Source organism: Phyllobates terribilis, unplaced genomic scaffold (assembly GCF_046119375.1).
Source record: "Phyllobates terribilis strain yellow unplaced genomic scaffold, ASM4611937v1 Scaffold_9__5_contigs__length_417890890, whole genome shotgun sequence".
NCBI classification, from domain to species: domain Eukaryota; kingdom Metazoa; phylum Chordata; class Amphibia; order Anura; family Dendrobatidae; genus Phyllobates; species Phyllobates terribilis.
In genome coordinates this window covers 190,103,991-190,127,008 of record NW_027362769.1, presented here as the reverse complement: position 1 = coordinate 190,127,008, position 23,018 = coordinate 190,103,991, and the positions used below count along the sequence as shown (strand labels likewise).

Sequence of the window (23,018 nt, the reverse complement as noted above, 5' to 3'; positions counted from 1 at the left end):
CATCATCCCTGACCCCAGAGCTCACAATCTAATCTCCTATCACACAATGTATCACTACTCCCATCATCCCTGACCCCAGAGCTCACAATCTAATCTCCTATCACACAGTGTATCACTACTCCCATCATCCCTGACCTTAGAGCTCACAATCTAATCTCCTATTACACAATGTATCACTACTCCCATCATCCCTGACCCCAGAGCTCACAATCTAATCTCCTATCACACAGTGTATCACTACTCCCATCATCCCTGACCCCGGAGCTCACAATCTAATCTCCTATCACACAATGTATCACTACTCCCATCATCCCTGATCCCAGAGCTCACAATCTAATCTCCTATCACACAGTGTATCACTACTCCCATCATCCCTGGCCCCAGAGCTCACAATCTAATCTCCTATCACACAATGTATCACTACTCCCATCATCCCTGACCCCAGAGCTCACAATCTAATCTCCTATCACACAGTGTATCACTACTCCCATCATCCCTGACCTCAGAGCTAACAATCTAATCTCCTATCACACAATGTATCACTACTCCCATCATCCCTGATCCCAGAGCTCACAATCTAATCTCCTATCACACAGTGTATCACTACTCCCATCATCCCTGGCCCCAGAGCTCACAATCTAATCTCCTATCACACAATGTATCACTACTCCCATCATCCCTGACCCCATAGCTCACAATCTAATCTCCTATCACACAGTGTATCACTACTCCCATCATCCCTGACCCCAGAGTTCACAATCTAATCCTCTATCACACAATGTATCACTACTCACATCATCCCTGACCCCGGAGCTCACAATCTAATCTCCTATCACACAATGTATCACTACTCCCATCATCCCTGACCCCAGAGCTCACAATCTAATCTCCTATCACACAGTGTATCACTACTCCCATCATCCCTGACCTCAGAGCTCACAATCTAATCTCCTATCACACAGGGTATCACTACTCCCATCATCCCTGACCCCAGAGCTCACAATCTAATCTCCTATCACACAGTGTATCACTACTCCCATCATCCCTGACCCCATAGCTCACAATCTAATCTCCTATCACACAGTGTATCACTACTCCCATCATCCCTGACCCCAGAGCTCACAATCTAATCTCCTATCACACAATGTATCACTACTCCCATCATCCCTGACCCCAGAGCTCACAATCTAATCTCCTATCACACAGTGTATCACTACTCCCATCATCCCTGACCCCAGAGCTCACAATCTAATCTCCTATCACACAGTGTATCACTACTCCCATCATCCCTGACCCCGGAGCTCACAATCTAATCTCCTATCACACAATGTATCACTACTCCCATCATCCCTGATCCCAGAGCTCACAATCTAATCTCCTATCACACAGTGTATCACTACTCCCATCATCCCTGACCTCAGAGCTAACAATCTAATCTCCTATCACACAATGTATCACTACTCCCATCATCCCTGATCCCAGAGCTCACAATCTAATCTCCTATCACACAGTGTATCACTACTCCCATCATCCCTGGCCCCAGAGCTCACAATCTAATCTCCTATCACACAATGTATCACTACTCCCATCATCCCTGACCCCATAGCTCACAATCTAATCTCCTATCACACAGTGTATCACTACTCCCATCGTCCCTGACCTCAGAGCTCACAATCTAATCTCCTATCACACAGTGTATCACTACTCCCATCATCCCTGACCTCAGAGCTCACAATCTAATCTCCTATCACACAGGGTATCACTACTCCCATCATCCCTGACCCCAGAGCTCACAATCTAATCTCCTATCACACAGTGTATCACTACTCCCATCATCCCTGACCCCAGAGCTCACAATCTAATCTCCTATCACACAATGTATCACTACTCCCATCATCCCTGACCCCAGAGCTCACAATCTAATCTCCTATCACACAATGTATCACTACTCCCATCATCCCTGACCCCAGAGCTCACAATCTAATCTCCTATCACACAATGTATCACTATTCCCATCATCCCTGACCCCAGAGCTCACAATCTAATCTATCACACAATGTATCACTACTCCCATCATCCCTGACCCCATAGCTCACAATCTAATCTCCTATTACACAGTGTATCACTACTCCCATCATCCCTGACCCCAGAGCTCACAATCTAATCTCCTATCACACAATGTATCACTACTCCCATCATCCCTGACCCCAGAGCTTACAATCTAATCTCCTATCACACAATGTATCACTACTCCCATCATCCCTGACCCCAGAGCTCACAATCTAATCTCCTATCACACAATGTATCACTACTCCCATCATCCCTGACCCCAGAGCTCACAATCTAATCTCCTATTACACAGTGTATCACTACTCCCATCATCCCTGACCCCAGAGCTCACAATCTAATCTCCTATCACACAATGTATCACTACTCCCATCATCCCTGACCCCAGAGCTCACAATCTAATCTCCTGTCACACAATGTATCACTACTCCCATCATCCCTGACCCCGGAGCTCACAATCTAATCTCCTATCACACAGTGTATCACTACTCCCATCATCCCTGACCCCAGAGCTCACAATCTAATCTCCTGTCACACAGTGTATCACTACTCCCATCATCCCTGACCCCGGAGCTCACAATCTAATCTCCTATCACACAATGTATCACTACTCCCATCATCCCTGACCCCAGAGCTCACAATCTAATCTCCTATCACACAATGTATCACTACTCCCATCATCCCTGACCCCGGAGCTCACAATCTAATCTCCTATCATACAGTGTATCACTACTCCCATCATCCCTGACCCCGGAGCTCACAATCTAATCTCCTATCACACAATGTATCACTACTTCCATCATCCCTGACCCCAGAGCTCACAATCTAATCTCCTATCACTCAATGTATCACTACTCCCATCATCCCTGACCTCAGAGCTCACAATCTAATCTCCTATCACACAATGTATCACTACTCCCATCATCCCTGACCCCAGAGCTCACAATCTAATCTCCTATCACACAATGTATCACTACTCCCATCATCCCTGACCCCAGGAGCTCACAATCTAATCTCCTATCACACAATGTATCACTACTCCCATCATCCCTGACCCCAGAACTCACAATCTAATCTCCTATCACACAATGTATCACTACTCCCATCATCCCTGACCTCAGAGCTCACAATCTAATCTCCTATTACACAATGTATCACTACTCCCATCATCCCTGACCCCAGAGCTCACAATCTAATCTCCTATCACACAGTGTATCACTACTCCCATCATCCCTGACCCCAGAGCTCACAATCTAATCTCCTATCACACAGTGTATCACTACTCCCATCATCCCTGACCCCGGAGCTCACAATCTAATCTCCTATCACACAATGTATCACTACTCCCATCATCCCTGACCCCAGAGCTCACAATCTAATCTCCTATCACACAATGTATCACTACTCCCATCATCCCTGACCCCAGAGCTCACAATCTAATCTCCTATCACACAGTGTATCACTACTCCCATCATCCCTGACCTCAGAGCTCACAATCTAATCTCCTATCACACAATGTATCACTACTCCCATCATCCCTGACCCCAGAGCTCACAATCTAATCTCCTATCACACAGTGTATCACTACTCCCATCATCCCTGACCCCGGAGCTCACAATCTAATCTCCTATCACACAATGTATCACTACTCCCATCATCCCTGACCCCAGAGCTCACAATCTAATCTCCTATCACACAATGTATCACTACTCCCATCATCCCTGACCCCAGAGCTTACAATCTAATCTCATATCACACAATGTATCATTACTCCCATCATCCCCCGACTCCGGAGCTCACAATCTAATCTATCGCACAATGTATCACTCCTCCCATCATCCGTGATCCTGAAGCTCTGACACTCGGATTTCTGCCATGAGTGGGGCTGATCTGTGGATTATTAGTGCCATCTCTGCGGTTTGCGGTCGGTTGCGGCAGAATGTCTCCATCTTGTCCTCGATGCGCTTTGTCTTAGGCGTCGGCACTCTCCGGCTTTTCTCGCGCCGCTCCCTGTGATTACAGGTTAGGAGGTTTTTGGAGCGGTCTAGACATTGGCCGCCAGTGACGAGGCTCCCGCCGTGGGTCGGGATTAGGAAGGAAACGTCCGATTCCCGGGACTGTGATGCTCCCGACTTTCCTGCTACTTTTGTTAACAGAAATTCCTCTAGACGTCAAATCTTCTCCCCAAAATCGCGACATCTGCAGCGAAGCCTCCGTATGTCTGGAGGGAGGCCAGCCTCCGCACTGTGCATGGAGGTCCTCTGTATGTAGGAATCCGCAGTGTCACCCCCTCCCCGGGGGTCCGTCTTCGCTGCCGCGCTGCGGGACCCCTCGGGGAGTCATTACAGGGATGATGTCTGCGATCATGTGTCGCCCATCATGCTCGGGCCGCCTCCAGTACAAGTGTCCTCACAGGTGGGGCCTGTCGTCGTATGAGACGTCACATGATCAGGCATGTCGCCCCTAGGGGGGACCGAGCATCATGTGACTTGTAATGAGGACGACCGATCCACCAGAATTTGATTTTCGCAGTATTTCTCTTTCAGCCGCTGGAATCATCCAGAAATCTGCGACTCAGCGGCATCTGAACAAGAGGACGCCGCACATGGACACGACATACATCTCCAGCACCCGAGGGGGCGACCGGACCCTGCTATCCGTCACCAATGGCAGCAACACGTCCGACATCACCGAGATTCCCAATACGTATGTGACCGGCACTGGGGACATCATCGCGGACTCGCCGAGCACAGTGCGAGGGGGTGGGAATGCCACAGAGAGGAACATGTCCGTCCACACTGCCACCTCGGTGCCAGGCAGGTACCCATCATATGTGGTGACCACAGACCCATCCACCACTGTTCACCAGGTGGCCAGTTCCACCATTGCAATCACCAGGATCCCCGCTACAGCCCCCAATACGAGGAGCGGCCCCAAGACTCCGGGGGTCACCGTCAACACCTCGTCCATCGATCTGTGGTTACCCTCGTCGTCTGTGCCGCCATCAGCTGCCACCAGCACGGCGGCTTCATCACCTCCCAGAGGAGTGTCCGCACAGTCCTTTCAGCCGCCATCACTGGGCTCCTCATCATCCTCCATCTCCACATTAGACTCCTCAGCTTCACCGCCAAACACTGACACCACCGAGACCTTTCACCGCTCAACCGCCATGTCCTCCACTCCAAGGTCTCCTGCCCCATCCACAACACTGCCACCATCTCTCCGCCCAGAATCCACACCAGGATCAGAGACGACCCCGGTGTCTTCTGTATCGCCAAGTAATGAAGTGTCCACAGCTAACTATACCATAGCCATCAGGCCACAGACCCCACCAGTGCTCACGGAGAGGGGGTCACACAATGAGACAACACAAGATGTCACCACAACAGTGAAACCAAGGACGACAGGAACTGAAGTGATGTCCTCAGAGAGCACATGGGGGGACACAGCGAGAACTCATCTCATGGGGACCCCAACACAGACCGGCGATAACTCTTCATCTACCACATCCTCCAACATCCCACTGACTCCATCTCAGCGGGACGCTACACAGAAAATGTCACATGACACAATGGGGACAGTGGGGGCTGGAAGCTCAACAATGACCACCACTGACCAGGTGGTCGTGACCCAGACCCCCCAAATACACCCCAAAACTGAGGTGCCTGGGCCAAACACCACAGTCAGCACAAAGACCCTTCCTTACCCTACTCCTCCAAGCACTACACCTGCGGTGAGGTATTCTGCCACCACTCTACCAACCGCTCTCACCACCACACCCCCGAGGAGTTCTCCCACCACCACACCCCCAAGGAGTACTCCCAGCAAGACTCCTTCCAGGAATACTCCCACCACCACACCCCCGAGGAGTTCTACCACCACCACACCCCCAAGGAGTACTCCCAGCAAGACTCCTTCCAGGAATACTCCCACCACCACACCCCCGAGGAGTTCTCCCACCAAGACTCCTTCCGGGAATACTCCCACCAGGACTCCTCCGACTCCCCCCGCTGCAGGTGAGACCAGCGCTGCACCATTTGCTTGCTCAGTGCTCCTCTTATCACTGTGTAACCCTGTTCCTGTATTTTTAGTTAGTCTCTGCGCCTCTGGTCCTTGTCACAACGGGGGTCTCTGTGTGGAGAGCAGCGACCTGACGAGCTTCAGATGTGATTGTCCGGTGGGGTGGAGCGATGATCTCTGCAGCACAGGTGAGCTCTGGAGTGTGATCCATGGGAAACCATCAGAGATCTCTTCATCCTCACCATGCAGGATTAGAAAAATATAATACTTTTTCTCTGGAAACAGTGCCGCCCCCCTTGCACAGGATGCGCCTGGTACTGCAGCTCAGCCCATTTGACTTTAAAGGTGCTGCAGTCCCTGGGGGGGGGGGGGGGGGACGTTTATCAGCCATGTGTTTCTAATCTTGGATAACCCCTCTGACAGCAGCAGGTGCAGACCCCTCCATATGTAATAATGGCGGACCCTCACTGTACTGTCTTGTCTTTCAGATGTGGATGAATGTCTCTCCAGCCCCTGCCCGGTGTTGAGCACATGCGTCAATTCGAGGGGCTCCTTCAGCTGCCAGTGCCCTCTGGGGTACCTCCTGGAGAAGGGCGCCGGCTGCGTTCTCGGTGAGTGGTATAGATATGAGAAAGCGATGCTTGGAGGACGGACGCAGCGATCCCGCCGCTCATCATAGGACTCCCAGCTGACCGCTCGGATATGCACTGACACACTGCAACGACCCTACCTGCTGCTTAGGAAGGGCAGGCTTACAGCTACTGGAGCAATCAGGTCTCCTTTCAGCAAGCAGGGATCTAAAATAATGACTAAAGAGGAAAAGAACATAGGTTTTTATACTGCAGTCACATCCAGAGCTGCGTCCATTGGTCTGAAAACATTGTGGGAGACGTAGTGTTTATGTCTCATTAGTTAGGTCCATATATATTTGGACAGAGACAGCATTTTTCTGATTTTGCTTCTAGCCATTACCACAATGAATTTTAAGCAAAACAATTCCGATGCAGTTGAAGTTCAGACTTTCAGCTTTCATTTGAGGGGATCCACATTAAAACTGGATGAAGGGTTTAGGCGTTTCAGCTCCTTAACATGGGCCACCCTGTTTTTAAAGGGACCAAAAGTAATTGGACAATTGACTCCGCGGCTATTTCATGGACAGGTGTGGGCAATCCCTTCGTTATGTCATTCTCCATTAAGCAGATACAAGGCCTGGAGTTGATTTGAGGTGTGGTGCTTGCATCTGGAAGGTTTTGCTATGAAGTAAACATGCGGTGAAAGGAGCTCTCCGTGCAGGTGAAACAAGCCATCCTTAAGCTGCAAAAACAGAAAAAAAAACATCCGAGAAATTGCTACAATATTAGGAGCGGCAAAATCTACAGTTTGGTACATCCTGAGAAAGAAAGAAAGCACTGGTGAACTCATCAATGCAAAAAGACCTGGGCGCCCACGGAAGACAACAGTGGTGGATGATCGCAGAATAATCTCCATGGTGAAGAGAAACCCCTTCACAACAGCCAACCAAGTGACCACCACTCTCCAGGAGGTAGGCGTATCAATATCCCAATCTACCATAAAGAGAAGACTGCATGAAAGTAACTACAGAGGGTTCACTGCACGGTGCAAGCCACTCATAAGCATCAAGAAGAAAAAGCCTAGACTGGACTTTGCTAAAAAAACATCTAAAAAAGCCAGCCCAGTTCTGGAAGAAACCAAGATCAACCTCTACCAGAATGATGGAAAGAGAAAAGTATGGCGAAGGCGTGGTACAGCTCATGATCCAAAGCGTAGCACATCATCTGTAAAACACGGCGGAGGCAGTGTGATGGCGCGGGCATGCATGGCTGCCAGTGGCACTGGGTCACTAGTGTTTATTGATGATGTGACACAGGACAGAAGCAGCCGAATGAATTCTGATGTATTCAGAGCCATACTGTCTGCTCAGATCCAGCCAAATGCAGCCAAACTGATTGCTCGTCGTTTCATACTACAGATGGACAATGACCCAAAACATAAAGCCAAAGCAACCCAGGAGTTTATTAAAGCAAAGAAGTGGAATATTCTTGAATGGGCAAGTCAGTCACCCGATCTCAACCCAATTGAGCAGCATTTCACTTGTTAAAGACTAAACTTCAGACAGAAAGGCCCACAAACAAACAGCAACTGAAAACCACCGCAGTGAAGGCCTGGCAGAGCATCAAAAAGGAGGAAACACAGCGTCTGGTGATGTCCATGAGTTCAAGACTTCAGGCAGTCATTGACAACAAAGGGTTTTCAACCAAGTACTAGAAATGAACATTTTATTTACAATTATTTCATCTGTCCAATTACTTTTGGTCCCTTTAAAAACAGGGTGGCACATGTTAAGGAGCTGAAACTCCTAAACCCTTCATCCAGTTTTAATGTGGAGACCCTCAAATGAAAGCTGAAAGTCTGAACTTCAACTGCATCTGAATTGTTTTGCTTAAAATTCATTGTGGTAATGGCTAGAAGCAAAATTAGAAAAATGTTGTCTCTGTCCAAATTTATATGGACCTAACTGTATATCCCACAATGCAATGCTCCAGAGTGCAACAGGGTAAGGGGAGCTGGAGTGAATGCAGCTCTGGATGTGAATGGAGTGAATGCAGCTCTGGAGGTGGCCGGAGTGAATGGTGCTCTGGATGTGGCCGGAGTGAATGGTGCCCTGGAGGTGGCCGGAGTGAATGCAGCTGTGGAGGTGGCCGGAGTGAATGTAGCTGTGGAGGTGGCCGGAGTGAATGCAGCTGTGGAGGTGGCCGGAGTGAATGCAGCTGTGGAGGTGGCCGGAGTGAATGCAGCTGTGGAGGTGGCCGGAGTGAATGCAGCTGTGGAGGTGGCCGGAGTGAATGCAGCTCTGGAGGTGGCCGGAGTGAATGCTGCTCTGGAGGTTGCCGGAGTGAATGCTGCTCTGGAGGTGGCCGGAGTGAATGCAGCTGTGGAGGTGGCCGGAGTGAATGCAGCTGTGGAGGTGGCCGGAGTGAATGCAGCTGTGGAGGTGGCCGGAGTGAATGCAGCTGTGGAGGTGGCCGGAGTGAATGCAGCTGTGGAGGTGGCCGGAGTGAATGCAGCTGTGGAGGTGGCCGGAGTGAATGCAGCTCTGGAGGTGGCCGGAGTGAATGCAGCTGTGGAGGTGGCCGGACTGAATGCAGCTCTGGAGGTGGCCGGACTGAATGCAGCTCTGGAGGTGGCCGGACTGAATGCAGCTCTGGAGGTGGCCGGACTGAATGCAGCTCTGGAGGTGGCCGGAGAATGACTGCAGATGGAAGGTGACATTCGTGCACCCCCTCTGGACGTTGACCCCTTATCTATGTGTCGCCCCGATATTCTGCAGTCAGGACGTTTCTCGGACACGTCGAGATCCCCTGGAGCTTCCTGGGTGGCGCGGACGTGAAAGACAGCGGATTACATCAGATCAAGGAGGACATCGCGCGTATAGTGAGTACGGGGGCGGCCATCTTAGGTGGGTGTGGTCACAATAGTAAGTCGGAGGGAGAGGCTTATAATGAGCCTTCCAGACAGCAGAGGGTTAATCCGGTCTTTTGGGGGACTGACTATAATCTGCTAATTACAGCTGAACTCCTCGTTCTCCACCATTTCCGGTTATTACCAGTCCACAGTCACCAGTGACAGGTAAGAAGCGCATGTGATGATGTCATACGGCCCCTGATGAGGTCACACTGTAGTGCAGGGCAGCGGAGGATTCTGGGAGGTTTTGTGACGTCCTCTTCTCTCCATTCGCAGTCACACCGGTCGGAACGACTTCTTCCTGCAGAATCTTTTCTCCCTGGAGTCCAACGTGACGATGTTCGATCTACTGCGCAGTCTGCAGAGCTTCGCCACAGTGTGCGAGAGCGCGCCGCAGCGGCCCAGGTCCTGCCAGCTGGTGCTGCACCTCCAGCACCGAATACGGGGTAAAGCTCTATAGGTATAATGTAGATGGCGGTATATAGGGCCCCGGTTGTGGTATACTGTACTGTATATACGGCACCGGGCGTCGTGTACTGTATATACGGTGTCCGGTGTAGTATACTGTACTGTATATACGGCAGCAAGTGTAGTGTACTCTATATACAGCACCAGGCATCATGCGCGGCCTATATGGCCCAGGTGTCGTGTATGGTATATACAGAGCCAGGTGTCGTATACTATATGTTCGGCATCGGGCGTTCTGTACTGTATATACGGTGTCCGGTGTAGTATACTGTACTGTATATACGGCAGCAAGTGTAGTGTACTGTATATACGGCACCAGGCATCATGCGCGGCCTATGTGGCCCAGGTGTCGTGTATGGTATATACAGAGCCAGGTGTCTCATACTATATATTCGGCACCAGGCGTAGTGTACTGTATATACGGTGTCCGGTGTAGTATACTGTATTGTATATATGGCAGCAAGTGTAGCGTACTGTATATACGGCAGCAAGTATAGTCATGTGTGGCCTATACGGAGCCGGGTGTTGTGTACAGTATATATGGCCCGGGTCTCGTGTACGGTATATACGGCTCGGGTGTCGTGTGCGGTATATACGGCGCGGGTGTCGTGCGCGGTATATGCGGCGCGGGTGTCGTGCGCGTTATATGCGGCGCTGGGTGTCGTGGGCGGTATATGCGGCCCTGGTGTTGTGCACGGTATATACGGCCCGGGTGTCGTGCACGGTATATACAGCCCTGGTGTCGTCCACGGTATATACGGCCCTGGTGTCGTGCACGGTATATACGGCCCTGGTGTCGTGTGCGGTATATACGGCCCTGGTGTCGTGCACGGTATATACGGCCCTGGTGTCGTGTGCGGTATATACGGCCCGGGTGTCGTGCGCGGTATATACGGCCCGGGTGTCGTGCGCGGTATATACGGCCCGGGTGTCGTGCGCGGTATATACGGCCCGGGTGTCGTGTGCGGTATATACGGCCCTGGTGTCGTGTGCGGTATATACGGCCCGGGTGTCGTGTGCGGTATATACGGCCCTGGTGTCGTGTGCGGTATATACGGCCCTGGTGTCGTGTGCGGTATATACAGCCCGGGTGTCGTGCGCGGTATATACGGAGCCGTGTGTCGTGTACGGTTTATACGGCGCCGGCGTCGTGTATGGTATATATATGGCCCGGGTCTCGTGTACGGTATATACAGTTCGGGTGTCGTGTTCGGAATATACGGCGCGGGTGTCGTGCGCGGTATATGCGGCGCGGGTGTCGTGGGCGGTATATACAGCCCGGGTGTCGTGCACGGTATATACAGCCCTGGTGTCGTGCACGGTATATACGGCCCTGGTGTCGTGCACGGTATATACGGCCCGGGTGTCGTGCACGGTATATACGGCCCGGGTGTCGTGCACGGTATATACGGCCCGGGTGTCGTGTGCGGTATATACGGCCCAGGTGTCGTGTGCGGTATATACAGCCCTGGTGTCGTGCGCGGTATATACGGCCCGGCTGTCGTGCGCGGTATATGCGGCCCTGGTGTCGTGTGCGGTATATGCGGCCCTGGTGTCGTGTGCGGTATATGCGGCCCTGGTGTCGTGTGCGGTATATGCGGCCCTGGTGTCGTGTGCGGTATATACGGCCCTGGTGTCGTGTGTGGTATATACGGCCCGGGTGTCGTGCGCGGTATATACGGCCCGGGTGTCGTGTGCGGTATATACGGCCCGGGTGTCGTGTGCGGTATATACGGCCCGGCTGTCGTGCGCGGTATATGCGGCCCTGGTGTCGTGTGCGGTATATGCGGCCCTGGTGTCGTGTGCGGTATATGCGGCCCTGGTGTCGTGCGCGGTATATGCGGCCCTGGTGTCGTGTGCGGTATATATGGCCCTGGTGTCGTGTGCGGTATATACGGCCCGGGTGTCGTGCGCGGTGTATACAGCCCGGGTGTCGTGCGCGGTATATACGGCCCGGGTGTCGTGCGCGGTATATACGGCCCGGGTGTCGTGTGCGGTATATACGGCCCGGCTGTCGTGCGCGGTATATACGGCCCTGGTGTCGTGCGCGGTATATACGGCCCTGGTGTCGTGTGCGGTATATGCGGCCCTGGTGTCGTGTGCGGTATATGCGGCCCTGGTGTCGTGTGCGGTATATACGGCCCTGGTGTCGTGTGCGGTATATACGGCCCTGGTGTCGTGCGCGGTATATACGGCCCGGGTGTCGTGCGCGGTATATACGGCCCGGGTGTCGTGCGCGGTATATACGGCCCGGGTGTCGTGCGCGGTATATACGGCCCGGGTGTCGTGTGCGGTATATACGGCCCGGGTGTCGTGTGCGGTATATACGGCCCGGGTGTCGTGCGCGGTATATACGGCCCGGGTGTCGTGCGCGGTATATACGGCCCGGGTGTCGTGCGCGGTATATACGGCCCGGGTGTCGTGTGCGGTATATATGGCCCGGGTGTCGTGCGCGGTATATGCGGCCCAGGTGTCGTGCGCGGTATATGCGGCGCTGGGTGTCGTGTGTGGTATATACGGCACAGATGTCGTGCGCGGTATATGCGGCCCGGGTGTCGTGCGCGGTATATGCGGCGCTGGGTGTCGTGCGCAGTATATGCGGCGCTGGGTGTCGTGTGTGGTATATACGGCACAGATGTCGTGCGCGGTATATGCGGCCCGGGTGTCGTGCGCGGTATATGCGGCCCGGGTGTCGTGCGCGGTATATACGGCCCGGGTATCGTGCGCGGTATATACGGCCCGTGTGTCGTGCGCGGTATATACGGCCCGGGTGTCGTGGGCGGTATATACGGCCCTGGTGTCGTGCGCGGTATATACGGCCCTGGTGTCGTGCGCGGTATATGCGGCCCTGGTGTCGTGTGCGGTATATGCGGCCCTGGTGTCGTGTGCGGTATATACGGCCCTGGTGTCGTGTGTGGTATATACGGCCCGGGTGTCGTGCGCGGTATATACGGCCCGGGTGTCGTGCGCGGTATATACGGCCCGGGTGTCGTGCGCGGTATATACGGCCCGGGTGTCGTGTGCGGTATATACGGCCCTGGTGTCGTGTGCGGTATATACGGCCCGGGTGTCGTGCGCGGTATATACGGCCCGGGTGTCGTGCGTGGTATATACGGCCCGGGTGTCGTGCGCGGTATATACGGCCCGGGTGTCGTGTGCGGTATATACGGCCCGGGTGTCGTGTGCGGTATATACGGCCCGGGTGTCGTGTGCGGTATATACGGCCCTGGTGTCGTGTGCGGTATATACGGCCCTGGTGTCGTGTGCGGTATATACGGCCCTGGTGTCGTGTGCGGTATATACAGCCCGGGTGTCGTGCGCGGTATATACGGAGCCGTGTGTCGTGTACGGTTTATACGGCGCCGGCGTCGTGTATGGTATATATATGGCCCGGGTCTCGTGTACGGTATATACAGCTCGGGTGTCGTGCGCGGTATATGCGGCGCTGGGTGTTGTGTGTGGTATATGCGGCGCTGGGTGTCATGTGTGGTATATACGGCACAGATGTCGTGCGCGGTATATGCGGCCCGGGTGTCGTGCGCGGTATATGCGACGCTGGGTGTCGTGCGTGGTATATGCGGCGCTGGGTGTCGTGTGTGGTATATACGGCACAGATGTCGTGCGCGGTATATGCGGCCCGGGTGTCGTGCGCGGTATATGCGGCCCAGGTGTCGTGCACGGTATATGCGGCCCAGGTGTCGTGCGCGGTATATGCGGCGGTGGGTGTCGTGCGCGGTATATGCGGCGCTTGGTGTCGTGCGCGGTATATGCGGCGCTGGGTGTCGTGTGCGGTATATGCGGCGCTGGGTGTCGTGTGTGGTATATGCGGCACAGATGTCGTGCACGGTATATGCGGCCCGGGTGTCGTGCGCGGTATATGTGGCGCTGGGTGTCGTGTGTGGTATATGCGGCGCTGGGTGTCGTGTGTGGTATATGCGGCGCTGGGTGTCGTGTGTGGTATATACGGCAAAGATGTCGTGCGCGGTATATGCGGCGCTGGGTGTCGTGTGTGGTATATACGGCACAGATGTCGTGCGCGGTATATGCGGCCCGGGTGTCGTGCGCGGTATATGCGGCCCAGGTGTCGTGCACGGTATATGCGGCCCAGGTGTCGTGCGCGGTATATGCGGCGCTGGGTGTCGTGTGTGGTATATGCGGCGCTGGGTGTCGTGCGCGGTATATGCGGCGCTGGGTGTCGTGCGCGGTATATGCGGCGCTGGGTGTCGTGCGCGGTATATGCGGCGCTGGGTGTCGTGCGCGGTATATGCGGCGCTGGGTGTCGTGCGCGGTATATGCGGCCCGGGTGTCGTGCGCGGTATATACGGCCCGGGTGTCGTGTGCGGTATATACGGCACAGATGTCGTGCGCGGTGTATGCGGCCCGGGTGTCGTGCGCGGTATATGCGGCCCGGGTGTCGTGCGCGGTATATGCGGCGCTGGGTGTCGTGTGTGGTATATGCGGCGCTGGGTGTCGTGTGTGGTATATACGGCACAGATGTCGTGCGCGGTATATGCGGCCCGGGTGTCGTGCGCGGTATATGCGGCGCTGGGTGTCGTGCGCGGTATATGCGGCGCTGTGTGTCGTGTGTGGTATATGCGGCGCTGGGTGTCGTGCGCGGTATATGCGGCCCGGGTGTCGTGCGCGGTATATACGGCCCGGGTGTCGTGTGTGGTATATACGGCACAGATGTCGTGCGCGGTGTATGCGGCCCGGGTGTCGTGCGCGGTATATGCGGCCCGGGTGTCGTGCGCGGTATATGCGGCCCGGGTGTCGTGCGCGGTATATGCGGCGCTGGGTGTCGTGTGTGGTATATGCGGCGCTGGGTGTCGTGTGTGGTATATACGGCACAGATGTCGTGCGCGGTATATGCGGCCCGGGTGTCGTGCGCGGTATATGCGGCGCTGGGTGTCGTGCGCGGTATATGCGGCGCTGTGTGTCGTGTGTGGTATATGCGGCCCGGGTGTCGTGCGCGGTATATGCGGCGCTGGGTGTCGTGCGCGGTATATGCGGCACTGGGTGTCGTGCGCGGTATATACGGCCCTGGTGTCGTGTGCGGTATATACGGCCCGGGTGTCGTGCGCGGTATATACGGCCCGGGTGTCGTGCGCGGTATATACGGCCCGGGTGTCGTGCGCGGTATATACGGCCCGGGTGTCGTGTGCGGTATATACGGCCCGGGTGTCGTGTGCGGTATATACGGCCCTGGTGTCGTGTGCGGTATATACGGCCCTGGTGTCGTGTGCGGTATATACGGCACGGGTGTCGTGTGCGGTATATACGGCACAGATGTCGTGCGCGGTATATGCGGCCCGGGTGTCGTGCGCGGTATATGCGGCCCAGGTGTCGTGCACGGTATATGCGGCCCAGGTGTCGTGCGCGGTATATGCGGCGCTGGGTGTCGTGCGCGGTATATGCGGCGCTTGGTGTCGTGCGTGGTATATGCGGCGCTGGGTGTCGTGTGCGGTATATGCGGCGCTGGGTGTCGTGTGTGGTATATGCGGCACAGATGTCGTGCGCGGTATATGCGGCCCGGGTGTCGTGCGCGGTATATGTGGCGCTGGGTGTCGTGTGTGGTATATACGGCACAGATGTCGTGCGCGGTATATGCGGCCCGGGTGTCGTGCGCGGTATATGCGGCCCAGGTGTCGTGCGCGGTATATGCGGCGCTGGGTGTCGTGTGTGGTATATGCGGCGCTGGGTGTCGTGTGTGGTATATACGGCAAAGATGTCGTGCGCGGTATATGCGGCGCTGGGTGTTGTGTGTGGTATATACGGCACAGATGTCGTGCGCGGTATATGCGGCCCGGGTGTCGTGCGCGGTATATGCGGCCCAGGTGTCGTGCACGGTATATGCGGCCCAGGTGTCGTGCGCGGTATATGCGGCGCTGGGTGTCGTGTGTGGTATATGCGGCGCTGGGTGTCGTGCGCGGTATATACGGCCCGGGTGTCGTGCGCGGTATATGCGGCGCTGGGTGTCGTGCGCGGTATATGCGGCGCTGGGTGTCATGTGTGGTATATACGGCACAGATGTCGTGCGCGGTGTATGCGGCCCGGGTGTCGTGCGCGGTATATGCGGCCCGGGTGTCGTGCGCGGTATATGCGGCGCTGGGTGTCGTGCGCGGTATATGCGGCGCTGTGTGTCGTGTGTGGTATATGCGGCCCGGGTGTCGTGCGCGGTATATGCGGCGCTGGGTGTCGTGCGCGGTATATGCGGCGCTGGGTGTCGTGCGCGGTATATGCGGCCCGGGTGTCGTGCACGGTATATACGGCCCGGGTGTCGTGTGCGGTATATACGGCCCTGGTGTCGTGTGCGGTATATACGGCCCGGGTGTCGTGCGCGGTATATACGGCCCGGGTGTCGTGCGCGGTATATACGGCCCGGGTGTCGTGCGCGGTATATACGGCCCGGGTGTCGTGCGCGGTATATACGGCCCGGGTGTCGTGCGCGGTATATACGGCCCGGGTGTCGTGTGCGGTATATACGGCCCTGGTGTCGTGTGCGGTATATACGGCCCTGGTGTCGTGTGCGGTATATACGGCCCGGGTGTCGTGTGCGGTATATACGGCCCGGGTGTCGTGTGCGGTATATACGGCCCTGGTGTCGTGTGCGGTATATACGGCCCTGGTGTCGTGTGCGGTATATACAGCCCGGGTGTCGTGCGCGGTATATACGGAGCCGTGTGTCGTGTACGGTTTATACGGCGCCGGCGTCGTGTATGGTATATATATGGCCCGGGTCTCGTGCGCGGTATATGCGGCCCGGGTGTCGTGCGCGTTATATGCGACGCTGGGTGTCGTGCGTGGTATATGCGGCGCTGGGTGTCGTGTGTGGTATATACGGCACAGATGTCGTGCGCGGTATATGCGGCCCGGGTGTCGTGCGCGGTATATGCGGCGCTGGGTGTCGTGCGCGGTATATGCGGCGCTAGGTGTCATGTGTGGTATATACGGCACAGATGTCGTGCGCGGTATATGCGGCCCGGGTGTCGTGCGCGGTATATGCGGCGCTGGGTGTCGTGTGTGGTATATACGGCACAGATGTCGTGCGCGGTATATGCGGCCCGGGTGTCGTGCGCGGTATATGCGGCCCGGGTGTCGTGCGCGGTATATGCGGCCCGGGTGTCGTGCGCGGTATATGCGGCCCAGGTGTCATGCACGGTATATGCGGCCCAGGTGTCGTGCACGGTATATGCGGCGCTGGGTGTCGTGTGTGGTATATACGGCACAGATGTCGTGCGCGGTATATGCGGCCCGGGTGTCGTGCGCGGTATATGCGGCCCAGGTGTCGTGCACGGTATATGCGGCCCAGGTGTCGTGCGCGGTATATGCGGCGCTGGGTGTCGTGCGCGGTATATGCGGCGCTGGGTGTCGTGCGCGGTATATGCGGCGCTGGGTGTCGTGTGTGGTATATGCGGCACAGATGTCGTGCGCGGTATATGCGGCCCGGGTGTCGTGCGCGGTATATGCGGCGCTGGGTGTCGTGTGTGGTATATGCGGCGCAGATGTCGTGCGCGGTATATGCGGCGCTGGGTGTTGTGTGTGGTATATGCGGCCCGGGTGTCGTGCGCGGTATATGCGGCCCAGGTGTCGTGCACGGTATATGCGGCGCTGGGTGTCGTGCGCGGTATATGCGGCCCGGGTGTCGTGCGCGGTATATGCGGCCCAGGCGTCGTGCGCGGTATATGCGGCGCTGGGTGTCGTGTGTGGTATATACGGCACAGATGTCGTGCGCGGTATATGCGGCCCGGGTGTCGTGCGCGGTATATGCGGCCCAGGTGTCGTGCACGGTATATGCGGCCCAGGTGTCGTGCGCGGTATATGCGGCGCTGGGTGTTGTGTGTGGTATATGCGGCCCAGGTGTCGTGCACGGTATATGCGGCCCAGGTGTCGTGCGCGATATATGCGGCCCGGGTGTCGTGCGCGGTATATGCGGCCCAGGTGTCGTGCACGATATATGCGGCCCAGGTGTCGTGCGCGGTATATGCGGCCCGGGTGTCGTGCGCGGTATATGCGGCCCAGGTGTCGTGCACGGTATATGCGGCCCAGGTGTCGTGCGCGGTATATGCGGCGCTGGGTGTTGTGTGTGGTATATACGGCACAGATGTCGTGCGAGGTATATGCGGCCCGGGTGTCGTGCGCGGTATATGCGGCCCAGGTGTCGTGCGCGGTATATGCGGCGCTGGGTGTTGTGTGTGGTATATGCGGCGCTGGGTGTCGTGTGTGGTATATACGGCACAGATGTCGTGCGCGGTATATGCGGCCCGGGTGTCGTGCGCGGTATATGCGGCGCTGGGTGTCGTGTGTGGTATATACGGCACAGATGTCGTGCGCGGTATATGCGGCCCAGGTGTCGTGCACGGTATATGCGGCCCAGGTGTCGTGCGCGGTATATGCGGCGCTGGGTGTCGTGCGCGGTATATGCGGCGCTGGGTGTCGTGCGCGGTATATGCGGCGCTGGGTGTCGTGTGTGGTATATGCGGCACAGGTGTCGTGCGCGGTATATGCGGCCCGGGTGTCGTGCGCGGTATATGCGGCGCTGGGTGTCGTGTGTGGTATATGCGGCGCTGGGTGTCGTGTGTGGTATATACGGCACAGATGTCGTGCGCGGTATATGCGGCCTGGGTGTCGTGCGCGGTATATGCGGCGCTGGGTGTCATGTGTGGTATATACGGCACAGATGTCGTGCGCGGTATATGCGGCCCGGGTGTCGTGCGCGGTATATGCGGCGCTGGGTGTCGTGCGCGGTATATGCGGCGCTGGGTGTCGTGTGTGGTATATACGGCACAGATGTCGTGCGCGGTATATGCGGCCCGGGTGTCGTGCGCGGTATATGCGGCCCGGGTGTCGTGCGCGGTATATGCGGCCCGGGTGTCGTGCGCGGTATATGCGGCCCGGGTGTCGTGCGCGGTATATGCGGCGCTGGGTGTCGTGTGTGGTATATACGGCACAGATGTCGTGCGAGGTATATGCGGCCCGGGTGTCGTGCGCGGTATATGCGGCCCAGGTGTCGTGCGCGTTATATGCGGCGCTGGGTGTTGTGTGTGGTATATGCGTCGCTGGGTGTCGTGTGTGGTATATACGGCACAGATGTCGTGCGCGGTATATGCGGCCCGGGTGTCGTGCGCGGTATATGCGACGCTGGGTGTCGTGTGTGGTATATGCGGCGCTGGGTGTCGTGTGTGGTATATACGGCACAGATGTCGTGCGCGGTATATGCGGCCCGGGTGTCGTGCGCGGTATATGCGGCGCTGGGTGTCATGTGTGGTATATACGGCACAGATGTCGTGCGCGGTATATGCGGCCCGGGTGTCGTGCGCGGTATATGCGGCGCTGGGTGTCGTGCGCGGTATATGCGGCGCTGGGTGTCGTGTGTGGTATACACGGCACAGATGTCGTGCGCGGTATATGCGGCCCGGGTGTCGTGCGCGGTATATGCGGCCCGGGTGTCGTGCGCGGTATATGCGGCCCGGGTGTCGTGCGCGGTATATGCGGCCCAGGTGTCGTGCACGGTATATGCGGCCCAGGTGTCGTGCGCGGTATATGCGGCGCTGGGTGTCGTGTGTGGTATATGCGGCCCAGGTGTCGTGCGCGGTATATGCGGCCCGGGTGTCGTGCGCGGTATATGCGGCCCAGGTGTCGTGCACGGTATATGCGGCCCAGGTGTCGTGCGCGGTATATGCGGCCCGGGTGTCGTGCGCGGTATATGCGGCCCAGGTGTCGTACACGGTATATGCGGCCCAGGTGTCGTGCGCGGTATATGCGGCGCTGGGTGTTGTATGTGGTATATACGGCACATATGTCGTGCGAGGTATATGCGGCCCGGGTGTCGTGCACGGTATATGCGGCCCAGGTGTCGTGCGCGGTATATGCGGCGCTGGGTGTTGTGTGTGGTATATGCGGCGCTGGGTGTCGTGTGTGGTATATACGGCACAGATGTCGTGCGCGGTATATGCGGCGCTGGGTGTCGTGCGCGGTATATGCGGCGCTGGGTGTCGTGTGTGGTATATACGGCACAGATGTCGTGCGCGGTATATGCGGCCCGGGTGTCGTGCGCGGTATATGCGGCCCAGGTGTCGTGCGCGGTATATGCGGCGCTGGGTGTCGTGCGCGGTATATGCGGCGCTGGGTGTCGTGCGCGGTATATGCGGCGCTGGGTGTCGTGTGTGGTATATGCGGCACAGGTGTCGTGCGCGGTATATGCGGCCCGGGTGTCGTGCGCGGTATATGCGGCGCTGGGTGTCGTGTGTGGTATATGCGGCGCTGGGTGTCGTGTGTGGTATATACGGCACAGATGTCGTGCGCGGTATATGCGGCCCGGGTGTCGTGCGCGGTATATGCGGCCCGGGTGTCGTGCGCGGTATATGCGGCCCGGGTGTCGTGCGCGGTATATGCAGCCCAGGTGTCGTGCACGGTATATGCGGCCCAGGTGTCGTGCGCGGTATATGCGGCGCTGGGTGTCGTGTGTGGTATATACGGCACAGATGTCGTGCGAGGTATATGCGGCCCCGGTGTCGTGCGCGGTATATGCGGCCCAGGTGTCGTGCGCGGTATATGCGGCGCTGGGTGTTGTGTGTGGTATATGCGTCGCTGGGTGTCGTGTGTGGTATATACGGCACAGATGTCGTGCGCGGTATATGCGGCCCGGGTGTCGTGCGCGGTATATGCGGCCCAGTTGTCGTGCACGGTATATGCGGCCCAGGTGTCGTGCGCGGTATATGCGGCGCTGGGTGTCGTGCGCGGTATATGCGGCGCTGGGTGTCGTGCACGGTATATGCGGCGCTGGGTGTCGTGTGTGGTATATGCGGCACAGATGTCGTGCGCGGTATATGCGGCCCGGGTGTCGTGCGCGGTATATGCGGCGCTGGGTGTCGTGTGTGGTATATGCGGCGCTGGGTGTCGTGTGTGGTATATACGGCACAGATGTCGTGCGCGGTATATGCGGCGCTGGGTGTTGTGTGTGGTATATACGGCACAGATGTCGTGCGCGGTATATGCGGCCCGGGTGTCGTGCGCGGTATATGCGGCGCTGGGTGTCGTGTGTGGTATATGCGGCGCTGGGTGTCGTGTGTGGTATATACGGCAAAGATGTCGTGCGCGGTATATGCGGCGCTGGGTGTCGTGTGTGGTATATACGGCAAAGATGTCGTGCGCGGTATATGCGGCACAGATGTCGTGCACGGTATATGCGGCCCGGGTGTCGTGCGCGGTATATGTGGCGCTGGGTGTCGTGTGTGGTATATGCGGCGCTGGGTGTCGTGTGTGGTATATACGGCAAAGATGTCGTGCGCGGTATATGCGGCGCTGGGTGTCGTGTGTGGTATATACGGCACAGATGTCGTGCGAGGTATATGCGGCGCTGGGTGTCGTGTGTGGTATATACGGCAAAGATGTCGTGTGTGGTATATACGGCCCGGGTGTCGTGTGTGGTATATGCGGCCCGGGTGTCTTGCGCGGTATATGCGGCCCAGGTGTTGTGCGCGGTATATGCGGCGCTGGGTGTCGTGTGTGGTATATACGGCACAGATGTCGTGCGCGGTATATGCGGCACAGATGTCGTGCGCGGTATATGCGGCCCGGGTGTCGTGCGCGGTATATGTGGCGCTGGGTGTCGTGTGTGGTATATGCGGCGCTGGGTGTCGTGTGTGGTATATACGGCAAAGATGTTGTGCGCGGTATATGCGGCGCTGGGTGTTGTGTGTGGTATATACGGCACAGATGTCGTGCGCGGTATATGCGGCCCGGGTGTCGTGCGCGGTATATGCGGCCCAGGTGTCGTGCGCGGTATATGCGGCGCTGGGTGTCGTGTGTGGTATATGCGGCGCTGGGTGTCGTGTGTGGTATATACGGCAAAGATGTCGTGCGCGGTATATGCGGCGCTGGGTGTTGTGTGTGGTATATACGGCACAGATGTCGTGCGCGGTATATGCGGCCCGGGTGTCGTGCGCGGTATATGCGGCCCAGGTGTCGTGCGCGGTATATGCGGCGCTGGGTGTCGTGTGTGGTATATGCGGCGCTGGGTGTCGTGCGCGGTATATACGGCCCGGGTGTCGTGCGCGGTATATGCGGCGCTGGGTGTCATGTGTGGTATATACGGCCCGGGTGTCGTGTATGGTATATGCGGCCCAGGTGTCGTGCGCGGTATATGCGGCGCTGGGTGTCGTGTGTGGTATATACGGCACAGATGTCGTGCGCGGTATATGCGGCACAGATGTCGTGCGCGGTATATGCGGCCCGGGTGTCGTGCGCGGTATATGTGGCGCTGGGTGTCGTGTCTGGTATATGCGGCGCTGGGTGTTGTGTGTGGTATATATGGCACAGATGTCGTGCGCGGTATATGCGGCCCGGGTGTCGTGCGCGGTATATGCGGCCCAGGTGTCGTGCGCGGTATATGCGGCGCTGGGTGTCGTGTGTGGTATATACGGCAAAGATGTCGTGCGCGGTATATGCGGCGCTGGGTGTTGTGTGTGGTATATATGGCACAGATGTCGTGCGCGGTATATGCGGCCCGGGTATCGTGCGCGGTATATGCGGCCCAGGTGTCGTGCGCGGTATATGCGGCGCTGGGTGTCGTGTGTGGTATATGCGGCGCTGGGTGTCGTGTGTGGTATATACGGCAAAGATGTCGTGCGCGGTATATGCGGCGCTGGGTGTTGTGTGTGGTATATACGGCACAGATGTCGTGCGCGGTATATGCGGCCCGGGTGTCGTGCGCGGTATATGCGGCCCAGGTGTCGTGCACGGTATATGCGGCCCAGGTGTCGTGCGCGGTATATGCGGCGCTGGGTGTCGTGTCTGGTATATGCGGCGCTGGGTGTCGTGCGCGGTATATACGGCCCGGGTGTCGTGCGCGGTATATGCGGCGCTGGGTGTCGTGCGCGGTATATGCGGCGCTGGGTGTCATGTGTGGTATATACGGCACAGATGTCGTGCGCGGTATATGCGGCCCGGGTGTCGTGCGCGGTATATGCGGCGCTGGGTGT

The 23,018-nt window shown here is 56.9% G+C and overlaps 1 protein-coding gene across 2 annotated transcripts in view; it reads left to right on the top strand.

Moving 5' to 3' along the window:
- HEG1 (heart development protein with EGF like domains 1) overlaps positions 1–23,018 on the top strand; it is a 174,970-nt gene that overhangs the window by 55,594 nt on the left and 96,358 nt on the right. For both annotated transcript variants that reach the window (XR_012250709.1, XM_073647533.1), the window contains exons 2-7: positions 4,614–6,083; positions 6,159–6,275; positions 6,576–6,698; positions 9,437–9,540; positions 9,677–9,735; positions 9,847–10,016. Coding sequence is in view for 1 of the 2 variants with exons in the window: in XM_073647533.1 (XP_073503634.1) it covers positions 4,614–6,083; positions 6,159–6,275; positions 6,576–6,698; positions 9,437–9,540; positions 9,677–9,735; positions 9,847–10,016 (2,043 nt within the window). In the remaining variant the exon portion in view is untranslated. The remainder of the gene's footprint in view (positions 1–4,613; positions 6,084–6,158; positions 6,276–6,575; positions 6,699–9,436; positions 9,541–9,676; positions 9,736–9,846; positions 10,017–23,018) is intronic.